The 24,532-nt window shown below is 48.8% G+C and overlaps 1 protein-coding gene across 1 annotated transcript in view; it reads right to left on the reverse strand.

Annotated features, from left to right (window-relative positions):
- LOC142291609 (transmembrane protease serine 11D-like) overlaps positions 1-24,532 on the reverse strand; it is a 392,225-nt gene that overhangs the window by 354,211 nt on the left and 13,482 nt on the right. The window contains exon 3 of the mRNA XM_075336261.1: positions 8,326-8,428. Within this exon, the coding sequence (XP_075192376.1) occupies positions 8,326-8,376 (51 nt within the window). The 5' untranslated portion in view covers positions 8,377-8,428. The remainder of the gene's footprint in view (positions 1-8,325; positions 8,429-24,532) is intronic.

Raw genomic sequence — 24,532 nt, forward strand, 5'->3', positions numbered from 1 at the left:
ACATGGGCCACGCATGGAACATGTGTCAGCTGGCCTCGCCTCAAAGCCGCCACCAGGTTCCGGCCATTGTCACACACGACCTTTCCTGGCTTTAGGTTCAGAGGTGTGAGCCAGTGATCTGCCTGCTGTTTCAGAGCTGTCCACACCTCTCCTGCATTGTGGGGTTTGTCACCTATGCAGATTAGCTACAGCACAGCCTGTTGCCGCTTCGCCGAGGCAGTGCTGCAGTGCTTCCAGCTTGGGACTGGTGTGGAGGGTAAAGTGGATGAGGATGCGCAGGAGGAGGAGGAGGCTGAAGAGCATGACATTCCGGAGCTGTAGAGTCTGGGTGAAACCATGACTGAGGTAGGGCCTGCAAACCTTGGTGTGGGAAGGACGTGTTCCGTCCCTCGCTCAGACTGGGTCCCAGCTTCCACAATATTAACCCAGTGTGCCGTCAAAGAGATGTAGCGGCCTTGCCCACAAGCACTTGTCCACGTGTCTGTGGTTAGGTGGACTTTGGGTGAAACAGCGTTGTTCAGGGCACGTGTGATGTTTTGTGACACGTGGTTATGCAATGCGGGGACGGCACACCGGGAGAAATAGTGGCGGCTGGGGACCGAGTAACGTGGGACAGCTGCCGCCATCAGGTCGCGGAATGCTTCTGTCTCCACCAGCCTAAAAGGCAATATTTCCAGCGCAAGCAGTCGCGAAATGTTAGCATTTAGAACTGTGGCATGTGGGGCGTTGGCAGTGTATTTGCGCCTGCGTTCAAAGGTTTGCTGAATGGATAACTGAACGCTGCGCTGGGACAAGGACGTGCTTGATGATGGTGTTATTTCTACGTAGGCAACTGCAGGTGCAGGACCGGAGGAGGCTTGTTCGCAGGCAGCATGGACAGGGGATTGGCTCGCATGCACAACAAGTGAAGACGTAGCAGTGACATCAGCAAGCACTGCTCCTCGACTCTGTTGTACTTCCCACAAAGTTGGGTGCTTGGCTGACATGTGCCTGATCATGCTGGTGGTGGTCAGGCTGCTAGTTTTGGTACCCCTGCTGATGCTGGCATGGCAGGTGTTGCAAATGGCCTTTTTAGAATCATCTGGAGCCAACTTAAAAAACTGCCAGACTCGGGAAGACCTAACATTTGTACAGGCACCTTGTGTCGTGTTGTTGTTCCGGGGAACGGTTGCCTGACTTCTGCCTGGAGCCACCACCCTGCTTCTTACTGCCTGTTGGGATGCTACGCCTCCCTCCCCCTGTGCACTGCTGTCCTCGCTCTGCATATCCTCCTGCCAGGTTGGGTCAGTTACTGGATCATCCACCACGTCGTCTTCCTCTTCCGCACCCTGCTCCTCCTCCTGACTTCCTGACAATTGTGTCTCATCATCGTCCACCCCTTGTTGAGACACGTTGCCAACTTCGTGAGAACGTGGCTGCTCAAATATTTGGGCATCTGTACATACGATCTCCTCATGACCCACTTCAACAGGAGCTGGCGAGAGGCCAGAATGTGCGAATGGAAACGTGAACAGCTCTTCCGAGTGTCCAAGTGTGGGATCAGTAATGTCCGAGGACGTGTACTCAGCCTTGTGGTAGGAAGGAGGATCAGGTTCTGAAATGTGCGGTGCAGTATCACGGCTACTGACACTTGACCGTGTGGAAGACAGAGTGTTTGTGGTGGTGCCAATCTGACTGGAAGCATTATCTGCTATCCAACTAACAACCTGTTGACACTGGTCTTGGTTCAAGAGCGGTGTACTGCTGCGGTCCCCAAGAATTTGGGACAGGACGTGCGAGCGAGTAGATGTGGCCCTTTGTTGTGGCGAAATTAGAGCTTGCCCACGACCTCGGCCTCTGCCTGCACCACCATCACATCCACTTCCTTGTTCGTTGCCAACGCCCTTGCGCATTTTGCAATGCTGTGCTGACGTGTATTCACTAGACTTGTGCGTTATATCCAAGTTTGTGCAAAACGCACACAAGTGCACCTGTACGCTGCCACCGACAGACACACACGTGCGGTTTTTAAATGCAAGCACGGACGCACTAAGAACCTAACAGGTTTTTAGGAGCGACAATTACTGAGAAGTCTGACACTATCAGACACTGCTGACTGACGTGTATTATTCACTAGACTTGTGCGTTATATAATAGTTTGTGCAAAATGTGCACCTGTACGCTGCCACCGACAGGCACACACGTGCGGTTTTTAAATGCAAGCACGGACGCACTAAGAACCTAACAGGTTTTTGGGAGTGACAATTACTGAGAAGTTTGACACTATCAGACACTGCTGACTGACGTGTATTATTCACTAGACTTGTGCGTTATATAATAGTTTGTGCAAAACGTGCACCTGTACGCTGCCACCGACAGGCACACATGTGCGGTTTTTAAATGCAAGCACGGATGACTCGCCCACCCCAGGGATTTGGGACACCCGGTGCCGGGCCGGACGCCCCCCTTCTTCCTGCGCTTAGCGAGGCTAATGGCGGCGGCAGTTTTCAAACAGTAACACAGTCTTTTAGGCACAGTTTCTGCAGGCGCACAGTACCCGGTGGGACCGGGCACGAAATCCTGTTCGTGACGCCAAAATTGACTCGCCCACCCCAGGGCTTTGGGACACCTGGTGCCGGGCCGGACTAGTCCGGGGGACGTCAGTGGTGGCTGGGCCCGACTCCGTGGCCCTGGTGGGTGTCAGTAATAAAATGGCTAGGTGAATAAAGTTTGTGTTCGTGACGCCACCTGTGGTATGCGGCTATTAAGCCGCCGCTGCTGTATGAGGCCTCCGGGGTGATGGAATGGCAGCAATGGTGGTACTGCTCCCCACAGGTGGAGCGGTGCCCCGGGGCACAGTTGGTGCTCGTGAGAGTCTATGGTGTGATGAGTGAATAATACGATGCAGGGCCGACAGGCAGTGAAAGAAACAGGCACAAACAGTAGTCTCTTTACCTTCTCCTCTTTTACTTGGCAGAAGTTTAGTCCAGGGAGACCGTCACAGATGGTAAAGATGATCCGGCCGGCCTGGAAGTGCCTGGGGGTGATCTCCTTGGCCAGTTGAGTATGAGGCCTACTCCCTGATCTTTCCTTTTCTTCTATAGGACCCTGCACTCTGAATTTAGCAATGGCCCTCTTGCTGCTGGGACCGGTGGTTCGTCCCTTTTTCTGAGTGGTAGGCTGCGCAGGCCCTCTCTGGTGCTTCTCTGCAGGAGTCCACACCGGGCCCTTGGGATGCAGCTGTACCTTCAGATTGCTTCTGGGCCAGGGGGCTTGCAGCTCTCCTGCCCTCCGGATTCGGCCACCAGGGAAGGATTTTATACCCTGGCAACCACAGACTCCGATGTCTGAGTCTCTTCTGTGCCTCTCTGCAAATCTTGCTTCACTGGGCCAAGCTACTCCAGCTCCAGGCCCCAGTTCCACAAGACAGCACACTCTGCGTCTGCTTGCTCTGACTTCTCTCTACAGACTGACCACTAACTCCTCCCTCAGGCCAGACTTAGGGAATGCTCCCTGGAACTCCAGGTTCAGAGCTCCCCCTGCTGGCCTGAGGGAGAACTGCGTTGGATGTTAAACTTACTGGCCAATAGACCCCCCAATTACCTCCAGGCTCAGCATTAACCCTTTGGAGGGGCAATGCTGTTGTGGCGACCAGGTCCTGGGGCGCCACACGGATGCACTAAGAACCTAACAGGTTTTTAGGAGCGACAATTACTGAGAAGTCTGACACTATCAGACACTGCTGACTGACGTGTATTATTCACTAGACTTGTGCGTTATATAATAGTTTGTGCAAAACGTGCACCTGTACGCTGCCACCGACAGGCACACACGTGCGGTTTTTAAATGCAAGCACGGACACACTAAGAACCTAACAGGTTTTTAGGAGCGACAATTACTGAGAAGTCTTGACACTATCAGACACTGCTGACTGACGTGTATTATTCACTAGACTTGTGCGTTATATAATAGTTTGTGCAAAACGTGCACCTGTACGCTGCCACCGACAGGCACACACGTGCGGTTTTTAAATGCAAGCACAGACGCACTAAGAACCTAACAGGTTTTTAGGAGCGACAATTACTGAGAAGTCTGACACTATCAGACACTGCTGACTGACGTGTATTATTCACTAGACTTGTGCGTTATATAATAGTTTGTGCAAAACGTGCACCTGTACGCTGCCACCGACAGGCACACACGTGCGTTTTTTAAATGCAAGCACGGACGCACTAAGAACCTAACAGGTTTTTAGGAGCGACAATTACTGAGAAGTCTGACACTATCAGACACTGCTGACTGACGTGTATTATTCACTAGACTTGTGCGTTATATAATAGTTTGTGCAAAACGTGCACCTGTACGCTGGCACCGACAGGCACACACGTGCGGTTTTTAAATGCAAGCACGGACGCACTAAGAACCTAACAGGTTTTTAGGAGCGACAATTACTGAGAAGTCTGACACTATCAGGACTGTTTTAGACTGTACACCAGCCCCAGATATGATGAAGCCTGGTATACGGTCACCAGTAGGAATGGCTATATACCCTGCCTGCCTGTATACAGCTACAATAGTCCTGAGAAGGACTCTTCTGGTCACTAGCCTGTATTCCGACCTGGCTATACCCTGCCTGTATACAGCAACAATAGTCCTGAGAAGGACTCTGCTACTGTACTCCGACCTGGCTATACCCTGCCTGCCTGTATACAACTATAATAGTCCTGAGAAGGACTTCTGGTCACACTGTTTGCAGCCCTGCTACGGAAATAACTATAAAGGGCCGCAAACCTTTCCCTGAAGCAGCAACACTCTCCCTGCACTGACTGTTTGGATGGCTGTGTGCAGAGCACAGCGCGCCCGCTGGTATAAAGGCTCGGTCACGCTGTGCAGGCCGGCCAATCACTGCAATTCCACAACTAACAGGGCTGTAGCATTGCAGTGGTCTGCCAGCCAATCCCTGCATGAGGGCTGGCTCTCAAAAGAGCGCCAACATGCAGGGATGAAGACCACGAGTACAGCACGAGTATCGCGAGATTACTCGGTCCCCGCCGAGTAGCCCGAGTACAGTGATACTCGTGCGAGTACTGAGTAGTGACAAGCATACTCGCTCAACACTACGGGTTAATTAACCCGATGTGTACTGCAGCTAGGAGTGCAGGGAGCCAGCGCTAAGCAGTGTGCGTGTGACGCCCTGGCAAAGCCAGGTTGTCACAGAAAGAGTTAATCCTCCTTGGTAATCTGATCTCACACCGATGCAGCAGGACAAACCACATCCCCCAGGGTAAGAGAAAAGCAGAGCAGAGGGGAGGGGCTGGAGCAGAGTGTTTGGAGAGACAGACAGAAGAGAAGTCTGGAGTTGTAGCTCCCAGGCTGAAAGTGAAGCGTGCTCCGAGAGGGCCGGGACAGGCCGTAGTGAGGAAGGGGCCAGAGGTAGCCGGAGCAGGGTAGTGGCCCCTCGGTACCTAGTTTGACCCGGATCACTACAGGGGAGTGGATTCCCCGTTCCCGGCTGAGGAGAAAGAGGAAGAGAGTGGAGAGAAAGGCACCTGGCTGCAGGGAAAGAACAGGAGCTGCTGCACCGTGTGTGGGACACTAACACCCCCGTACCGAAGGCTGCGGACACCGGCAATTCCTAGTTTACCAGTGACTCTGTGTGAATTACTTGTGAGTACGCCCGTGCCCTCGGGCACCGCACCGCACCGCAGCACTGCGCCCTGCTCCCTGCTTACCCCATCACCGGGCCCCGGGACAACCAACCCCCTACCCACGGAGGGGAGAATCACCAACTCAGCTGCTCCCTGTCACCGCTCCCGGGATCCCCATAAAGAGCAGCGGTGGTGTCCATACAATCACCACAACCGTGGGTGGCGTCACGGACAATAAACTATCTCCCTTACCAAATCCCCTTTTACTGTGGAGCCTGGGATCACAGACCGGGTCACGCCACCGTGATACCCGCAGAAGTGACCTCGTGGCCCGGATCTGAGTACCCCTGGTCCCCGGGCGACACATTTGGCGTCACGAACAGGATCGAACCCATCCAGTTACCTGGAGGAAGTGCGCCTTGCCCCGTCCGTCAGCGGCGTCCCGCTGAGGAAAAATCCCGAAGTCCGCCATTTTAGGTGCCAAAAACAACAGCTTGGCGCCTTCTTCTCCGAGCGGCGGGCGCGAAAAAGAGGCTCCGCCCCCTGAGAACGCGGGCGGAAGTGAAGCTCCGGAGGACCGGAAGCGAAAGGGAAACTTTAAAAGTTGCTAGAAGGACTGCTCCCGAGTACCAAGGGGGAGCAGGAAGAAGGAACCGCAGTTTATGTGACTAGGACTGTAAAGGCAGGGACACCAGGACTTTGCCTAATTCCGTTCCTGGACAAGCAGTAGCCGCAACCCCGATGACATCTTACCCGGCTCCGGCAGTCCGCCCAGCCGCCACGGTGATGACGTCGGCTCCGGCAGTCCGCCCAGCCGCAACGGAGGTGGCACCCGATTGGATGTGTGCCCCAGATGTGGCGCCAGCCGCTCCCAGGTACCCCGTCACGGCTGTGGAGCAGCCGGAGTGCACCTGCAGAGAGGAGGAGCAGGCCAGTGAGAGATGGAGCCCTCGGCAGTTAGCGATGCCGGTTGTAGCTGGCGCCGAGGGCATCCAAGTGGGCCTGGCTTCTGAGCAGGAGGCAGAGCACGGAACCCGTGCCCCGTACTGGGAGTGGCGGCAGCGGCAGTGGTAGTGGAGCATGGACGGCTACCCACAAGTTAAAAAGTTGACTGTTTTATGGACTGTCACCCCTGTTGAGCGCCCTCAAGTTCAGGAGGAGGCCATCTGCTCCGCAGGTGTGGGGTGGCAGAACAGTTTAAAGTTTTATAAAACGTACCTCCCGATGTGGGAAGATGTATGACTGTAATGTGTTTATTTTCCCTTTTTCCAGTTTTAATAAATGTTGGTGCCCAGACGGCCCGAGGACGGGCCGTGTTTTACCAAGGGGGTGTGTGACGCCCTGGCAAAGCCAGGTTGTCACAGAAAGAGTTAATCCTCCTTGGTAATCTGATCTCACACCGGTGCAGCAGGACAAACCACATCCCCCAGGGTAAGAGAAAAGCAGAGCAGAGGGGAGGGGCTGGAGCAGAGTTTTTGGAGAGACAGACAGAAGAGAAGTCTGGAGTATTAGCTCCCAGGCTGAAAGTGAAGCGTGCTCCGAGAGGGCCGGGACAGGCCGTAGTGAGGAAGGGGCCAGAGGTAGCCGGAGCAGGGTAGTGGCCCCTCGGTACCTAGGGTGACCCGGATCACTACAGGGGAGTGGATTCCCCGTTCCCGGCTGAGGAGAAAGAGGAAGAGAGTGGAGAGAAAGGGCACCGCACCGCAGCACTGCGCCCTGCTCCCTGCTTACCCCATCACCGGGCCCCGGGACAACCAACCCCCTACCCACGGAGGGGAGAATCACCAACTCAGCTGCTCCCTGTCACCTCTCCCGGGATCCCCATAAAGAGCAGCAGTGGTGTCCATACAATCACCACAACCGTGGGTGGCGTCACGGATAATAAACTATCTCCCTTACCAAATCCCCTTTTACTGTGGAGCCTGGGATCACAGACCGGGTCACGCCACCGTGATACCCGCAGAAGTGACCTCGTGGCCCGGATCTGAGTACCCCTGGTCCCCGGGCGACACATGCGCGGCTCCCTGCTCTCTGCACATGTAGCTGCAGTACACATCGGGTAATTAACCTGATGTGTACTGTAGCTAGGAGAGCAGGGAGCCAGCGCTAAGCAGTGTGCGCGGCTCCCTGCTCTCTTCACATGTAGCGACGTTATGATCGCTGCTGCGTCGCTGTGTTTGACAGCTAAGCAGCGATCATAACAGTGACATACAAGGTCGCTGTTGCGTCACAGAAAATGGTGACGTAACAGCGGCGACGTTGTCGCTGTCGCTATGTGTGAACCCAGCTTTAGTCACAGGGTAATAAACCCATTAGTTTAGTAAACAATAGCACCCACACACACAGGCACACACACACAGATAAGAGAGGCATAGTTCCTTTGGGTTTTTTAGCTCCTAAGCTTACATAGCAAAAACCTGTTGACAGATTCCCTTTAATTAGAATCATAAAAAAAAGGTTTTCCACCTGTTATGGTGCACCCTGGTATGACCCCCCCACCCCGACAGATATAACAATTATTGCCATCAATTATATAAGTAATAACTTGATTTATTCGGAGGACCCTTTCATTTTACATTATTTTTGGACATACGTTTTTATGTAATACATTAAGTGTGAAATGTTAGGTAAAAGTTGAATGCAGTAATACCAGGTAGTGATCTCACAAAATCGCAAATATGACCATTTATTTTCATACCTTCTTGTGCAGTAACTTTCGATCTCCATCTGTTTCCGTCAGTAAAGCCATTACTTAGAATAGATTGATAAGAATGCACTTCTGTCTTTAATATTTTTTATACCTTTTAAAAGAAAAAATGGTTAGAAAACAGAATAGTTATATAATTTATATGCGGTTTTCTCATGAAGACAACCTCTTTTTAAAAGACGTAGGCTAAATTTCAGCAATGGACAAGAGGTTCCTTAAAAACCCCAAACTTTTTATATTTTTATCTGATTAAAACTAAACCATAAAGGGACGTCACAGTTGATGGTAGCCCAGGACCTGCGTGCGATGCCTCCCCACGTCATGCATTAGGTGATGTGTAATCATGTCCTTACCACATGCAGTAAGTATAAAGGGGGCTTTACATGCAACGACATCGCTAACGAGATATCGTTGGGGTCACGAAATTCGTGACGCACATCCGGCCTCATTAGCGACGTCATTGCGTGTGAAACATACGAACAATCGCTAACGATCAAAATTACTCACCTAATTGTTGATCGTTGACACGTCGTTCTAATCCCAAATATCGTTGCTGTTGCAGAACGCAGGTTGTTCGTCATTCCTGAGGCAGCACACATCGCTACGTGTGACACCCCAGGAACGAGGAACATCACCGTACCTGCGTTCTCCGGCAACGAGGTGGGCGTCACTTTCTTTCGGCTGCTCTCCGCCCCTCCGCTTCTATTGGACGGCTGCAGTGTGACATCACTGTGACGCCGCACAAACCGCCCCTTTAAAAAAGGAGGTGGTTTGCCGGCCACAGCGATGTCGCAAGGCAGGTAAGTTTGTGTGACGGGTCCTACCGATGTTGTGCGCCACGAGCAGCGATTTGCCCGTTACACACAACCGACGGGGGCGGGTGCTTTCACCAGCGACATCGCTAGTGATGCCGCTGTGTGTAAAGCAGCCTTAAGGCTATGTGCCCATTTTGTCGTGATGCCACCTGTGGTATGCGGGCAGTAGTAGCCGCCGCTGCAGGGTTCCTCTCCGGGGCACGTGCTAAGGCAGCCGGGATGGTATCGCTCCCCACAGGCGGAGCAGGTCCCGGGTGGTTAATGAGGGTAGTAATGGCCATTTGCGCCTAAGCGCCGGTAAGGATGAACCAACACAGTCTCTTCGGGTTCAGGGTGTAGATTACTCACAACTTCAGCTGCCAGCCCGGTCACACTGGTCACTGCTGTGATGGGTTCAGGTCAATTCCGAAGCCACAGAAGATCATAAGCAGTCTGGTAGTATGCGGGCCCTTCCTCACTGCTCATATAGTGCGGGTCCCTGTGGCTTGAAGCACTTAGAGTCCCTTCCGTACTAGGTAGAGTACTATTCCCGATGCCAGTAGTGGGGATCCCCTTGAGTCTGACCGTGATCTAGGCCCGGGAGTCCTATATGCCACTTGGCTCTGGAAACTTGGGTGGTTGAAGAGGCATAGAACCTCTCCGTTCTGCAGAATCTGGTGATGCAACGTGGAATTACACCACCCTAGGGTGCTGCACTCTGAACAGCGCTGGTCCTGGGGGAACTGACACGGTATCCTCTGCAGCGACCGTTAAACTCCTATGTCCCACAGGAGCTACCGGGAAAGACGTCTGCTCTCTGTCACTCCTGCTGGAGAACTCCTATTAAGTATACTGTGTGTGTGACTCCTAACTCCCCCTGGTGGTCGCTCCTCCCCCTACCAGGTTCTAAGCTAGTTGATTGGGGTCCCTGTTGTGATGGCATCCTGTAAATGATACACTGTTGGAAAACCCTTTTATACCCAACCCTAGCCCAGTCCCCAATGGGGAAGGGGAAACCCATGTGTGTTTGTGGTTGTTGATGATGAAACCGGTACCGACCTCCTTTTGGATGCATGATCAGCACCATACCCTGAGTGGGATGTAGTACCCTGTGGCGACCTGAGCCTCAGGGGCGCCACATTCCCCCACGGCAAATGGCAGCACTCCCAGGCTGCAACAACGCACAAATAACACCACAATTTTTATATATGCATGCATGCAACAGGTTACAATAAACATTCTTCCCTTTATGGGAGGCAGCAATAACTTCAAACATTTCAAACATGTTCAACATTACCGGTCACAAGTCATCAAAGCAGTTATTAGCAGCAGGTATCAGTAGAAATCATTTCACATTATAAAACTGTGCAAAAAGAAAACAGGTAAACACTTTTACTTCAGCTTGATGGAACGGATGAAAAATATTGCGGAGTCCCAATGTACACTCGTCAGTGTACCGATCACTGGTATTTAACATATTCCATACTGAGCAACGTTTGTTGTCATCCTAATTTTGGTAGGGTGCACAACAGGTGCAATTATTTACAATAAGGAGTCCTGGCCACCCGCAGTCCTGTGGCACAAATGTTTATCAAATCATGATCAGGTGAACTTCGCAAAATGGAGAAATAAACAACAATTTTAATGGGGACTGGTTGGCTCCTGACCAGCCGGTCTACGGGAATCCTCCCCATCAGTCTGGGTACATTGATCCTGTACACGCAATACACAAGGTGCTGGGCAGGAAGCGGGGACTGGCTCTGGACACCTTACTGAAGCGGGCCCTGCTTCAGTTTCAGTCTCCTCCTACCGACAAAGTCCCACATCCAGGGCATACCAGCCCTGCTCTCCCCTCCCCCGTGCCGTGTATAGACAACCCGGTCTCCCAAGTAAAGATCCCGGCCCAGATGACCCCGCTGGAGGTGGGATTCAACATGACGCCGGTACACAAACACTTCCTTGCTCAGCCTTGGCTCTGAAATGAACCCCCACCACCGCTCGAGATCAAACCGAGTCACAGTACCTCTGTGCAGCGGACCCTGCTCCAATGGATGGAGGACTGGCGGGCTCGCTGCTTAGCCACCAGGTTTCGGGTCTCCACCACCCACTTTTGCTCCTGGCGCCGCTGCTCCTCCACGGCCAGCTGGGCAACGGTGTCCAGGTAAACAGTCCAGCTTGTTGTGGCCACACAGTTTAGCTGAGACTGTTCCTTTTCCCATATCAGGCTGAGCATGGGCTCTCCTGATGCCTTGGTGCTTGCTTCAGTTCCCGGTGGTTGGTAGGTCTTCAACCTCTTTAGTAATGGTCACTGGACCCTCCGTGACCTGGGGAATGGTCACTGATTCTTCAGCGACCTGGGGGATTTTCTCCGGGTCTTCAGCAACTGGTGGGGTGGCTCTCAGGTCCTCGGCAGCTTCGATGGCGGCTGCTGGGTCTTCAGCAGGGGACAGCTGTTGGTGCGGCGGATCCAGGAGGGTGTCACCAGTTGCAGTGGTGACTGGAATCTTGGTCTCCTCCACCGCAGACCCTTCCTCCGACATTTCTCCATCCAGGATTGGTGGCAGTTGTTCCTCGTAGGCCCACATGGCCCCCACCATGCCCATCATGGACGCCCTCCAGTCACGGATGACGCGGAGGACCGCTGAAGCTCCTTAGTCACCTGGTTCACTTCTTTCTCCATGTCCCGAGCACTCCAGAACATTGGCCGCACTGGTGTGCCCCCTTGACGGCCAGGGTATGCCATGACTGACACCCTGCACTTCCAGTGGGCCTGGTACATCCGCTCTCTTGCTCTTCGAACTCTCGACTCCCTTACTTTGCCTTTCTCTTCCAGTCTCTGGAGCAGTTATCTCCACCCACATTCTCTGTTAGTTTCGTTTCTCCTTCTGGACTATGGGAAAGGGCGGAGTTAGGCTTTCACGCCACTTTTTCACGCCAACCCACAAAGGTCGAGCACACCTTCATCACTTGTGGTCTTCTAATGGCCGCTGAGGTGTAACTTTTTCAAATAAACAGTCCAGAGCAGTCCATAAGGCGCACAGTACCCGGTTTAATGGGCATGATATCCTGTTCGTGATGCCAAATGTAGTGCCGCACGGGGCAGTCGTTCAGCCTACTCGTCGCCGGGCCATTTCGGGTCGGGTCAGGCGTTGTCACGGGGTGGCCTTGCCCGATTCCGTTGCCCTGAGGCATACAGTTAAATAGTGGGGGAAGCGGGGTTTTGGGGAAAGTTTGTCAAGACGCCACCTGTGCTATGCGGCAAGTAGTAGCCGCCGCTACAGGGTTCCTCTTCGGGGCAGGTGTTAAGGCAGCCGGGATGGTATCGCTCCCCACAGGCAGACCGGGCCCCGGGTGGATGATGAGGGTAGTAATGGCCATTGGCGCCTAAGGGCTGGGTGGAGGCGCCGGTAAGGATGAGCCAACACAGTCTCTGCAGGTTCAGGGTGTAGTTTACTTACAACTTCAGCTGCCAGCCCGGTCAGTAATTGGAGTGGGGTAACTTCGGCACACTACTAATTTCCCGTAAGACCCAAGGAGACATAGTAAATTGATTTCAAAAAATCTTTTTTCTTTTATTTTGCTTGTGGGATTGTGAAAGAAGTGCTGTACAAAAGTCCGCCAAGACATTTCGGCCAATCGGCCTTCCTCAGGTCGGACAAACTGGAGAGCAGCAGGAGATGAAGGAGTAGAAAATGAAAGTAGATGTACTAGACCGTATGTTGGACAGCAGGGTAAATGGTGGTATACACAGGAATACCTATGTGGTTATATTGTGAGTAGTGGGTCACTCTCTTGTCAGGAGGGCAAAGTGAGTACAATGTTCCTCTGGTAACCGCAATGTGGTAACCGGAAATTAAGTGTAGGGGGTCACCAAGTTTCGTCAAACGTGACACAAGACCTGTGTTAAGGCAAGCTTCCAGCGCGCTTTAGTGTAAAGAGATCATTATGCTTCCATGTGTATGCTGTCAGCACACTTAAGTGCTCAGGGATCCTGTTATTCCAAGGCAGTTGTAGCTCAAGTGATTATTCAAGACCAGAGGCTGGAGAACAAAATATGGTCAAGGGGTATATAGAACAAGGCAGGACCTGACCCAGGTAGTTACCTGCATGGAAGAAAGACTATGAGGAATGTACAGTTAGGTCCAGAAATATTTGGACAGTGACACAAGTTTTGTTATTTTAGCTGTTTACAAAAACATGTTCAGAAATACAATTCTATATATAATATGGGCTGAAAGTGCACACTCCCAGCTGCAATATGAGAGTTTTCACATCCAAATCGGAGAAAGGGTTTAGGAATCATAGCTCTGTAATGCATAGCCTCCTCTTTTTCAAGGGACCAAAAGTAATTGGACAAGGGACTCTAAGGGCTGCAATTAACTCTGAAGGCGTCTCCCTCGTTAACCTGTAATCAATGAAGTAGTTAAAAGGTCTGGGGTTGATTACAGGTGTGTGGTTTTGCATTTGGAAGCTGTTGCTGTGACCAGACAACATGCGGTCTAAGGAACTCTCAAGTGAGGTGAAGCAGAACATCCTGAGGCTGAAAAAAAAGAAAAAATCCATCAGAGAGATAGCAGACATGCTTGGAGTAGCAAAATCAACAGTCGGGTACATTCTGAGAAAAAAGGAATTGACTGGTGAGCTTGGGAACTCAAAAAGGCCTCGGCGTCCACAGATGACAACAGTGGTAGATGATCGCCGCATACTTTCTTTGGTGAAGAAGAACCCGTTCACAACATCAACTGAAGTCCAGAACACTCTCAGTGAAGTAGGTGTATCTGTCTCTAAGTCAACAGTAAAGAGAAGACTCCATGAAAGTAAATACAAAGGGTTCACATCTAGATGCAAACCATTCATCAATTCCAAAAATAGACAGGCCAGAGTTAAATTTGCTGAAAAACACCTCATGAAGCCAGCTCAGTTCTGGAAAAGTATTCTATGGACAGATGAGACAAAGATCAACCTGTACCAGGATGATGGGAAGAAAAAAGTTTGGAGAAGAAAGGGAACGGCACATCATCCAAGGCACACCACATCCTCTGTAAAACATGGTGGAGGCAACGTGATGGCATGGGCATGCATGGCTTTCAATGGCACTGGGTCACTTGTGTTTATTGATGACATAACAGCAGACAAGAGTAGCCGGATGAATTCTGAAGTGTACCGGGATATACTTTCAGCCCAGATTCAGCCAAATGCCGCAAAGTTGATCGGACGGCGCTTCATAGTACAGATGGACAATGACCCCAAGCATACAGCCAAAGCTACCCAGGAGTTCATGAGTGCAAAAAAGTGGAACATTCTGCAATGGCCAAGTCAATCACCAGATCTTAACCCAATTGAGCATGCATTTCACTTGCTCAAATCCAGACTTAAGACGGAAAGACCCACAAACAAGCAAGACCTGAAGGCTGCGGCTGTAAAGGCCTGGCAAAGCATTAAGAAGGAGGAAACCCAGCGTTTGGTGATGTCCATGGGTTCCAGACTTAAGGCAGTGATTGCCTCCAAAGGATTCGCAACAAAATATTGAAAATAAAAATATTTTGTTTGAGTTTGGTTTATTTGTCCAATTTCTTTTGACCTCCTAAAATGTGGAGTGTTTGTAAAGAAATGTGCACAATTCCTACAATTTCTATCAGATATTTTTGTTCAAACCTTCAAATTAAACGTTACAATCTGCACTTGAATTCTGTTGTAGAGGTTTCATTTCAAATCCAATGTGGTGGCATGCAGAGCCCAACTCGCAAAAATTGTGTCACTGTCCAAATATTTCTGGACCTAACTGTATGAAGTGTCACAGGAGGTATGCAGATGGAGGAGAAAAAGTAGTATGTGCCTATGGCTCCCGTGATTAGGCATAGGAGGAGGTCCAGGAAAGGTGAAGGGAGTCCGGGCGACTACCGGCGGGTATCAGAGGTGCTGGGAGGCTGAACCGCGCGTCCTGTGGAGTGCCAGCCCGGTCACACTGGTTACTGCCGTGATGGGCTCAGGTCGATCCCGAATCCGCAGGAGGTTAGAACCGGTCCGGTAGTATACGGGTCCTTCCTCATTGCACTTTTAGAGCGGGCCCCTGTGGCTTGAAGCACTTAGAGTCCCTTCCATACTAGGTAGAGAACTATTCTCTATGTTAGTAGCGGGGATCCCCTTGAGTCTGACCGTGAGCTAGGCCCGGGAGTACTGCACCCTGAACAGTGCTGGTCCCAGGGTGAACTGACACGGTATCCTCCGCAGCGACCATTAAACTCCTATGTCCCACAGGAGCTACCTTGAAAGACGTTTGCTCACTGTCACTCCTGCTGGAGAACTCCTATTAAGTAAACTGTGTGTGTGACTCCTAATTCCCCCTGGTGGCTGCTCCTCCCTCTACCCATGTCCTAAGCTAGTGGATTGGAGCCCCTGTTGTGATGACATCCTGTAAATGACACGCTGTTGGAAAACCCTTTTATACCCAACCCTAGAACTCATGTAAGTAAAGGGTGCTTTACATTCTGCGACATCGCTAACGATATATCGTTGGGGTCACGGTGTTTGTGACGCACATCCAGCGTCGTTAGCGACATCGCAGCGTGTGACATCTAGGAGCGACGATCAACGATCGGAAAAACGTCAAAAATCGTTGATCGTTCACACGTCGCTCCTTTTCATAATATCGTTGGTGGTGCATGCCGCTGGTTGTTCGTCGTTCCTTCGGCATCACACATCGCTATGTGTGACACCGCAGGAACGATGAACATCTCCTTACCTGCGGCCACCGGCAATGAGGTGGAAGGAGGTGGGCGGCATGTTCCGGCCGGTCATCTCCGCCCCTCCTCTGCTATTAGGTGGCCGCTTAGTGACGCCGCTGTGACGCCGAACGAACCTCCCCCTTAAAGGAGAGATTGTTCGGTGTCTCCAGCGACGTCGCTAAGCAGGTATGTGCATGTGACGCTGCCGTAGAGATATTGTTCGCTACGGCAGCGATCACCCCCATGACGAAACAGCGACATGGGCGGGTACTATCGCGCACGACATCGCTAGCTAACGCTAGCGATGTTGCAGCGTGTAAAGCACCCTTTAGAGGTTTTTTCTAAGCCAGTTAGACCCACCGGTCCCAGTTATCTGCGAGTCCGCCCATCACTAAAAATAAACTAGTGTCACCTTTGTTTCTCCAGTGCAGAAGCTGCAGCTGTTTTTCCATCCTTTGTTTACAAGTGGGCAGCATGTGACTACTGCTTCCAATCAGTGACCTCAGCAACTCACATGTCAACTAGCATTGTAAATCCCGTTGTTGAGTGTTGATGCTAGGTATAAGGCTATGTGCGCACTTTCCGTCGTCCTACATGCAGTTGTAAACGCAAGTTTTAGCCTTAATTGATTTAGCCAAAATTGCCTTTTCCAGAAATTTAGCGCAGAAAACGCATGCGTATTTACCGCGTTTTAGATGCGTTTTTAGCGCTTTTTCCATGCGTTTCCACATGCGTTTTCACAGATGCGTTTTGAACATCAAGACACTGCTAAATAAAGATTAAATAGTCACACAGAATGAAAAAAGAGAAAAAAAAGGGACAAATCTATATTAATGGGAAAAATAATGGAAAAAGATATATTTAATAAAATTCTAGCGTTAATATACATTTTATCGGTAAAATAGCAATAAATGCATATTATTCTTAAATTTAATTGTCGGATTATGTGTGTGTGTAAAGTGACATATCAAATCATTATTTTGATGTTCAAAAAGCATGCATTTTGGTAGTCCTAAACGCATGTTTTCTGCAATGAAAAAGCAGGTAAAACGCAGGAATTTGGATATTTCTTGTTTTTTGCTACTTCTCATTGACTTCAATGTTAACAAAACGCACCACAAATGGCAAAAACAATTGACAGGGTCCTTTTCTGAACGCATGGTTTTTGACCAAACATATGCAAATTTTGAGATGCTTTTGGAAACGCAAAGTGCGGACAAGAAATCATGAATTCTCATTGTCTTTAATGGAAAACCAAAACGCATGCATTTGGGCACAAAAACGCTGCAGTTCAAAACTGATCCTAAACGCACCTGAAACGCAGGTGAAAACTGAAAGTGCGCACATAGCCTAAGGGACATGACCTGCTGCTTGTAAACAAAGACCTGAGCGAGCCCTTGAATGTTCTGTGTTGAATGAGTGGGTACAAAAGGGTAGGTTAGTTTATGTTATCACATCTGCAATTTGATAATTTTATTTTTAAAGGTTGGATAACCCCTTTAACAAGTTTTTGACACAAAAAAAGTTCATTTTATTCAGTAGATATTGGAATAATAATAATCATTTCCTCATTTGGATGTGTTTAAAAAAAATGTTCCTGTGCTGAGATGATGTTATATATGTGCCCCTGCTATGTACTGTGTAATGGCCGTGTCTGACCATACATAAATACTGTGTGATCAACCCACATCTCCTGGGCAAGAGAGGAAGTAAAAAATATACAAACATTACAACACAGGATCGCAAATTATTCTTTCTTAAGGCCCCGTTACACGCAACGACAAATCTAACGATATATCACCGGGGTCACGGATTCCGTGACGCACATCCGGAATCGCTAGCAACGGCGTTACGTGTGACACCAACAAGCGTCCGTTAACGATGGAAAATAGTCACCAAATCGCCCATCATTGACACGTCGTTCATTTTCAAAAAATCGTTGGTTGTTGAGGACACAGGAACAACACCATACCTGTGGCCGCCCACAATGAGGAAGGAAAGAGGTGGGTGGGATATTCCGCCCGCTCATCTCCGCCCCTCCGCTTCTATTGGGCGGCCGCCTAGTGATGCCGCTGTGACGCCGCACGAACCGCCCCCTTAGAAAGGAGGCGGTTAACCAGCCACAGCAAAGTCACTAGGCAGGTAAGTCGGTGTGACGGGTCCTAACGATGTTGTGCACCACGTGCAGCGATTTGCCCGTGACACACAACCGACGGGGGCGGGTGCTTTCACCAGCGACATCGCTAGCAATGTCACTGCATGTAAAGCCCCCTTTAGAGGTAAAACATTTAAAAAAAAAAAAAACAGGCAGGGAAATGCTTTATCTCACAAAAAGAATCAGCAGGGATCCCGTGCTGTGCTATCTGTATACTCTCTTTTGTGTCCTTACCTGTCCAGGAGCTGTGGTATGTTCAGACCAAGTCCCTGTATGGTCAGACATGGCCATTACATAGTACATACCAGAAGCAGGGTTTGACTTACCATTGGTGCAACTTGTGCAGTCACACAGGGGCCTATGAGGTATGGGGCCCTATTTTATCTCCAATAAAGGTGAAACTGAACATTATGATGAGGTATTTGATTGCAAACTGACCAAATAAACTGTTCTTACACAGGGGCTCTTTTGTCTGTGTCCCCCAGGGAGCAAAGGCACATTTATAAGCACAGGAACCTTTTTTAAACACATCCAATTGTGGAACCTATTATTATTCCAAGATCCACTGATTAAAATCAACTTAAAACTTAACTTTGCTTGTAGGAAAACCCCTTTAAGTGTAATGTAAGAAAGTACATGTTGTTCTGTGCTCAGAGCCAGCTACACATCTTTCTTGTCATATTTCCAGCTGTTGCACACCTGAGATGCTAATACTAAGCAAGTTGGAACAATTCCGGATTTTAGGAGTAGATGTAGGTGTTTACTAATCAAATGCTGTGACTTTACAAGGTAATTATGTTCCTTCTGTATGAAGCTAAGCATATATAAAAAAGTTATTGCTGGATTAATAGCAATATTTAGTACCATCCTTTTGAAATTGCAATTTGTCATGCAGATTAAGCAAAACTAGATTAAAGAGATTTAGATACAGTAATACCTTGACTTATATATATGATCCCCATCCTGCTATATATGATCTCCCATCCTGGTATATATGACCCCATCCTGGTACATGGCCCCCATCCTAGTATATTTGCTCTCCCATCCTGGTACATGGGCCACATCCTGGTATAGATGATCCCCCATGTATATACAGTATAATTCCCAGGGTAGTATATATGGTCCCCATCATGGTATATGGCCCCCATCCTGGTATGTATAATCCCCAATCCTGGTACACGGCCCTCATCATGGCATATATGACCCCCCCAACCTGGTACACGGCCCTCCATTCTGGTACATGTCCCTCTATCATGGAGCATAGCCCCCATCATGAAACATGGCATCCATCCTGGTATATATGATCCCCCATCCTGGTACCTAGCTCTGCATCCTGCTACATGGCCCCCATCACGTTGCACACTTAAACTATTATATTCACCCTCCCTCCAATTCCCCGCAGCCTAGTGTCCTCCTCTCATGCAGGCAGCTGGTCACCTGCCTGCATTAGTCGCACTTATTATACTCACCTTTCCTGTGGACTCAATCAGTTCAGCATCCTCTTATCATGTGGTCAGTCAGCTGATCAGTGTGTAAGGACACAGCGCCCATACGCTGATAAGCTTACTGCATGAGAGGAGGATGCTGTGCTGCGAGGGATCGCAGGGATGGTGAGTATAATAAGTCTGCGGTTGATCCAGACAGCTGATCAGCTGTCTGTATGAGAGGAGGACGCCGCACTGCGTGGGATTGCAGGAAAGGCGAGTATAAGCTGCTCGTTCGTCACATTTCTGCTCGCATCATGGAACAGAAAAAGATACAGAGCTACTGTACAATGCATTAAAAGAAATCTGTCAGCAGGTTTTTACTATTTAATCTGCGAACAACATGATGAAGAGGCAGATAGCCTGATTACAGGGATGTGTTACTTGCTCAGCAGCTTGCTGTAGTTTCAATACAACCAGTGTTTTATCAGCAGGAGATTATCACTAGAGAACTAGTTCTCCCATGCAACCTATTCTGGGCTTTGGAGTCCAGTGGGCAGGCCTAATCAGTGACTGACAACTCTCTCAGTTAAAGTATACATACAGTGATAGTTGTCAGTCATTGTTTATAATAGCCCCCTTGACTGCTAAGCCTAGAATGAGCTGGGATTAGAATTAATAAAATACAATTTATACTGAATCTTTTCCCACAAACGTAAGTATAAATCTTTTCAGCTTCTTCTGATGTACACTATGCTGAATTCAATAATCCTATTTAGAGTTGTAGGCAAAAAAAACAACTAGAACTGGGGGCCTCTAAATGCTTGGCCATGAATAGATGCAGATATTTTCTGATTGTATTTAGAAAAGAAAAATATAAAGAATATACAGAGATTGTTATGAAATGAAGGCCTCATGCACTCAATACCACAATAACGGCCCTATTCATTGAAGGAGTGGTCTTGTGGCGCCCTGACCTGGTCAGGCACTACTGAGTACTGCACCCATGCTGGGACAGTGCTTCCAGGTAATTACAAAGGCCAGAAAGGGGTGTGTACGCACAGACATATAGCAACCAGGTCTCCCACACCATGAGATGGGACCCTTGGGCAGTCCCTGAAAGGGTCTGGCTTACAATTCTCAGCAAGGGGTGTAGGGGAGGGGCTGGAAGCTAAGATGCAGAGGCTGTAAGGAAAGGAGGAGGAGTGAGCCAGTCTGCAGAATGGAGTGTGGCAGTTACAAGAGGAACACGCAGAGAGACACTCTGGAGAGACCCTGCACGTGTAGTAGCTGTTAGCGGGGGAGAACAGTTACCAGAGGGTCAGTCTGAAAGACACCTGAAGAGAGGCAGTCGAGTATGGGGACTGCTGATAGCTAGGCACGCACAGGGAACAGGTCCCTAGAGCAGACGTCCATTTAGTGATCTGCTGAACCTGTCGGTGAGGGGACTGGAGGTCCCTCGCCAACCATCTAGAGTCCAAGCTTCAGCAGCAACAGGGGGACCCATAAGGAGACAGAGCCAGAAGCCATCTCACCTGGTCCACGCTGCCGGCAAACGGTCCAAAAAGGGAAGAAAAGACAGTAGCGACTTCCCTGGATGAATCCCACGGTACTTTAAGTCAGGGGTTATCCAAAACAAGAAGTGCAAGGAAGGCAAGTTACTAGCTACCCTCAGAACGGCCTGAAGGAATTCCTGGTTCCACCTAGTGTAATCTCAGCATCGCCCGAGCTCCTCACAACGAAACATCCAAAAGTGAGTAAACAAGTTGAAAGACTTTCTGGACTGTGACTGAGTTATTCTGGAACTTGTTGTTCTACACACACACACACACACACACCCGAGCCCCTGGGACCAGCCTCACTCTCGGGAGGCCACACCATCCGACTGCAGATTCCATCAGCCCCAGACGCTCGTTAAAACTGCAGTGGCAGTCACCCATAACCTTGACCGCAAACCGAGAGTGGCGTGACGACTCAGATCTACATAACCTGACATACCTGTTGCCAGAAGGATCCCCAAAGAGAGGTCCCTGTGGCGTCCCTGGAGGAGAAGCGGTGTGTCCGGGGCGACCGCTGCAGCGGTGGGCGTCTCAATCTACTACAAAGCAAAGTGGCCACATTGATGTAAAGCTGAGACAGAAAGCATTTTTTAAATACCTTCTGTTATCCATTCTATTGCTGGCCACTCATCCCCCATAATGTAACTTGAGCTACAGTGACCTCTGATGATGTCACGTCAACTTCTGGAATTGGAAGTTGATCTGGCTTCTCCGAGGCGAGACACAGTCTCTCTGAGTTACTGGACTGTTTGTTGAGTTTCAACAAACATCACAGCCCAGCATCGCTCGTGCTTGCGGTGCTCAGCGGTGAAGGAGAGAACGCGCAAGATGATGAGCTGTGACATGCGGTGAAACTCTGCTCACAGCCCAGTCACAGAGACTGGGTCCCGCCTCCATGATGCCAGGTCAACTTCCAATTCTAGAAATGGACGTGACATCTCCGGACATCAACGGTCACTGCAGCTCGGGTCACGTGATGGGGATGAGCGGACAGCGATAGCGCCACTGACAGGCAGAATGGACAACAGAAGGTATTTAGAAAAAGCCTTCTGTCTCAACTTTACATCAATGTGGCCATTATGCTTTGTAGTGGACCACCTCTTTAAGTGTGAATTGAGCTTTTAATGGGTTGTCCACTATCAGGACAAACCTTTTTTAAGTGAAGTTCTCCCCTTTGTAAAATAAAAATAACAGACACTCACCTCCCCATTGGAGGTGCCGGCACTAGGCGTTCTGGGGGTTGCGTGACATTGCTGAGCCCTGCAGCCAGTCAGCAGTTGCTCATGAGCTGCTGTGCTCTCAATTCCACATGGCTGACATTAATCCGCTTATTGTCTGCAGGGTTCTGACACAATATCACACAAACCATGGACCCGGCGCTGCCATCACTGTCATGGCGCCAGTGCGGGAGGTGAGTATCTTTTATTATTTTACAAGGGAAGAACAGCATTTAAAATGAATTGTCCAGGTAGTGACAAAACCCCCTAAAGTGACCCATCAGATAGACATACATATCTAACATCAGTTGGTTAGTAAAACTATCTGGGGGTCTCCTTTTGAATGTTTCAACCACCTTTCACCCATTATAGCCACAGAGATTCTCTGACAACCCAAATCTCACAGACACACCCCCTGATAGTGGAATGGCCTGGACTACTCACATTAGCAGTGCGGACCAATCTGAAGACCGGTGAATGTCTTAGACTACTGGCGTACAGTGTGCAAGTCTCAGAAGCCCTCCTATCATTTTGGCAGAAGCATGCACCGAGTAGCCTTAATAAGCATTTCCATGTTTAATTTTTATATTAAATCATAGGATCAATTTTTGTAAACTGAAGAATAACTCACTTTTTAGGAGCTTTATAAACCCTGGGAATGTGCTTTGAACTAAACATTTTTGCCAAATGTAAAAATAAAGGGGTTTTCCAGTACTATAATACTAATAATTCAGATAGGTGCACACGGCATAGATAGAAAAAACAAAATATCCAATATAATCATAAAGCTTTCATAAAAAGCAACTACTTCTCAAAAGTACCCCATGGTAAAGCTACCTGGGTTAAACATGAAAAACGCTAATAATCATCCAAATTCTTAGATAAATTAAAAATATTCTTTATTGAAACAATTATTTTTATTCAAACAGGAGAACACAACACAGAGGAATCGGTATTACACCCATATAAATTCTCTCAAGTTACAAAAATAGCTATTTGCCTATATTTGAGAATATAAAACAAATGACCACTTATAATAAAACCAAATGGCCACCGTGGCTGATTGGTATACTGTAGTGCCATTTTTTACGGCGGCCATTTGGTTTTATTATAAGTGGATATACGGTATTTGCATGGGTTTCCAGCTGGGTTCAATCGGGAAAGTGAATTTATAGCTATTTGGACTTTACTAAGTTCATGGTGCACCCATATGGGCGTTTATGAAAAAAAGCAAAAAAGACACTAATTCATTTTCTGACTAATATATTCTGATAAACTATATTTATATCCATATGGATATATAGATATAGTATCTGGCACTAAGTTTATCCAATTATTTTATTACAATAGCTGGCACTTGTGCACTTTAATTCTACATGATAGGACAATTATCAGTAAGATCTCCATTAATTATACGTTGATTTAGAAGATTTTTTGTATATCGCGAATTATCTTGTATCCTTTATATTCTCAAATATAGGCAAATAGCTATTTTTGTTACCTGAGCGTATTTATATGGTTGTAATACCAATTCCTTTGTGGTGTGTTCTCCTGTTTGAATAAAACTAATTGTTTCAATAAAGAATATTTTGAATTTATCTAAGAATTTGGATGATTATTAGCGTTTTTCATGTTTAACCCAGGTAGCTTTACCATAGGGTACTTTTGAGAAGTAGGTGCACACGGCATTCCTGGCTTCTCTTGGCTGATCAAGCTAGGACTCTATCAATAGAAAAGAAGAGCTTAGCACTTCACATTCAAGAAGGTGTAGTGTGTTGTTTACTGCAATTCTAATATGCAGTAAAAGTACATGGAGAAAAGGTGGTATATGTTGTGCTGTGTCATAATGGTTTTGCTCAGTATTGGAATACCTATTTAATTTGAAGCTATTTGTATAAATAAATTCAACACACTATAAAAGCCGCTTTACACGCTACGACATTGCTAAAGCAATGTCGTTGGGGTCACGGAATTTGTGACGCACATCCGGCCGCGTTAGCGATGTCGTTGCGTGTGACACCTATGAGCGATTTTGAATCGTCGCAAAAACGTTCAAAATCGCTAATCGGTGACATGCCCCCCTATTCCCAATTATCGTTGCTGCTGCAGGTACGATGTTGTTTGTCGTTCCTGCGGCAGCACACATCGCTATGTGTGACACCGCAGGAACGAGGAACCTCACCTTACCTGTGGCTGGCGGTAATGAGGAAGGAAGGAGGTGGGTGGGATGTTACATCCCGCTCATCTCCGCCCCTCCGCTTCTATTGGGCGGCCGCTTAGTGACGTCGCTGTGACGCCGAACAAACCACCCCCTTAGAAAGGAG

This window comes from Anomaloglossus baeobatrachus, chromosome 2 (assembly GCF_048569485.1).
Source record: "Anomaloglossus baeobatrachus isolate aAnoBae1 chromosome 2, aAnoBae1.hap1, whole genome shotgun sequence".
Classification (NCBI taxonomy): Eukaryota; Metazoa; Chordata; class Amphibia; order Anura; family Aromobatidae; genus Anomaloglossus; species Anomaloglossus baeobatrachus.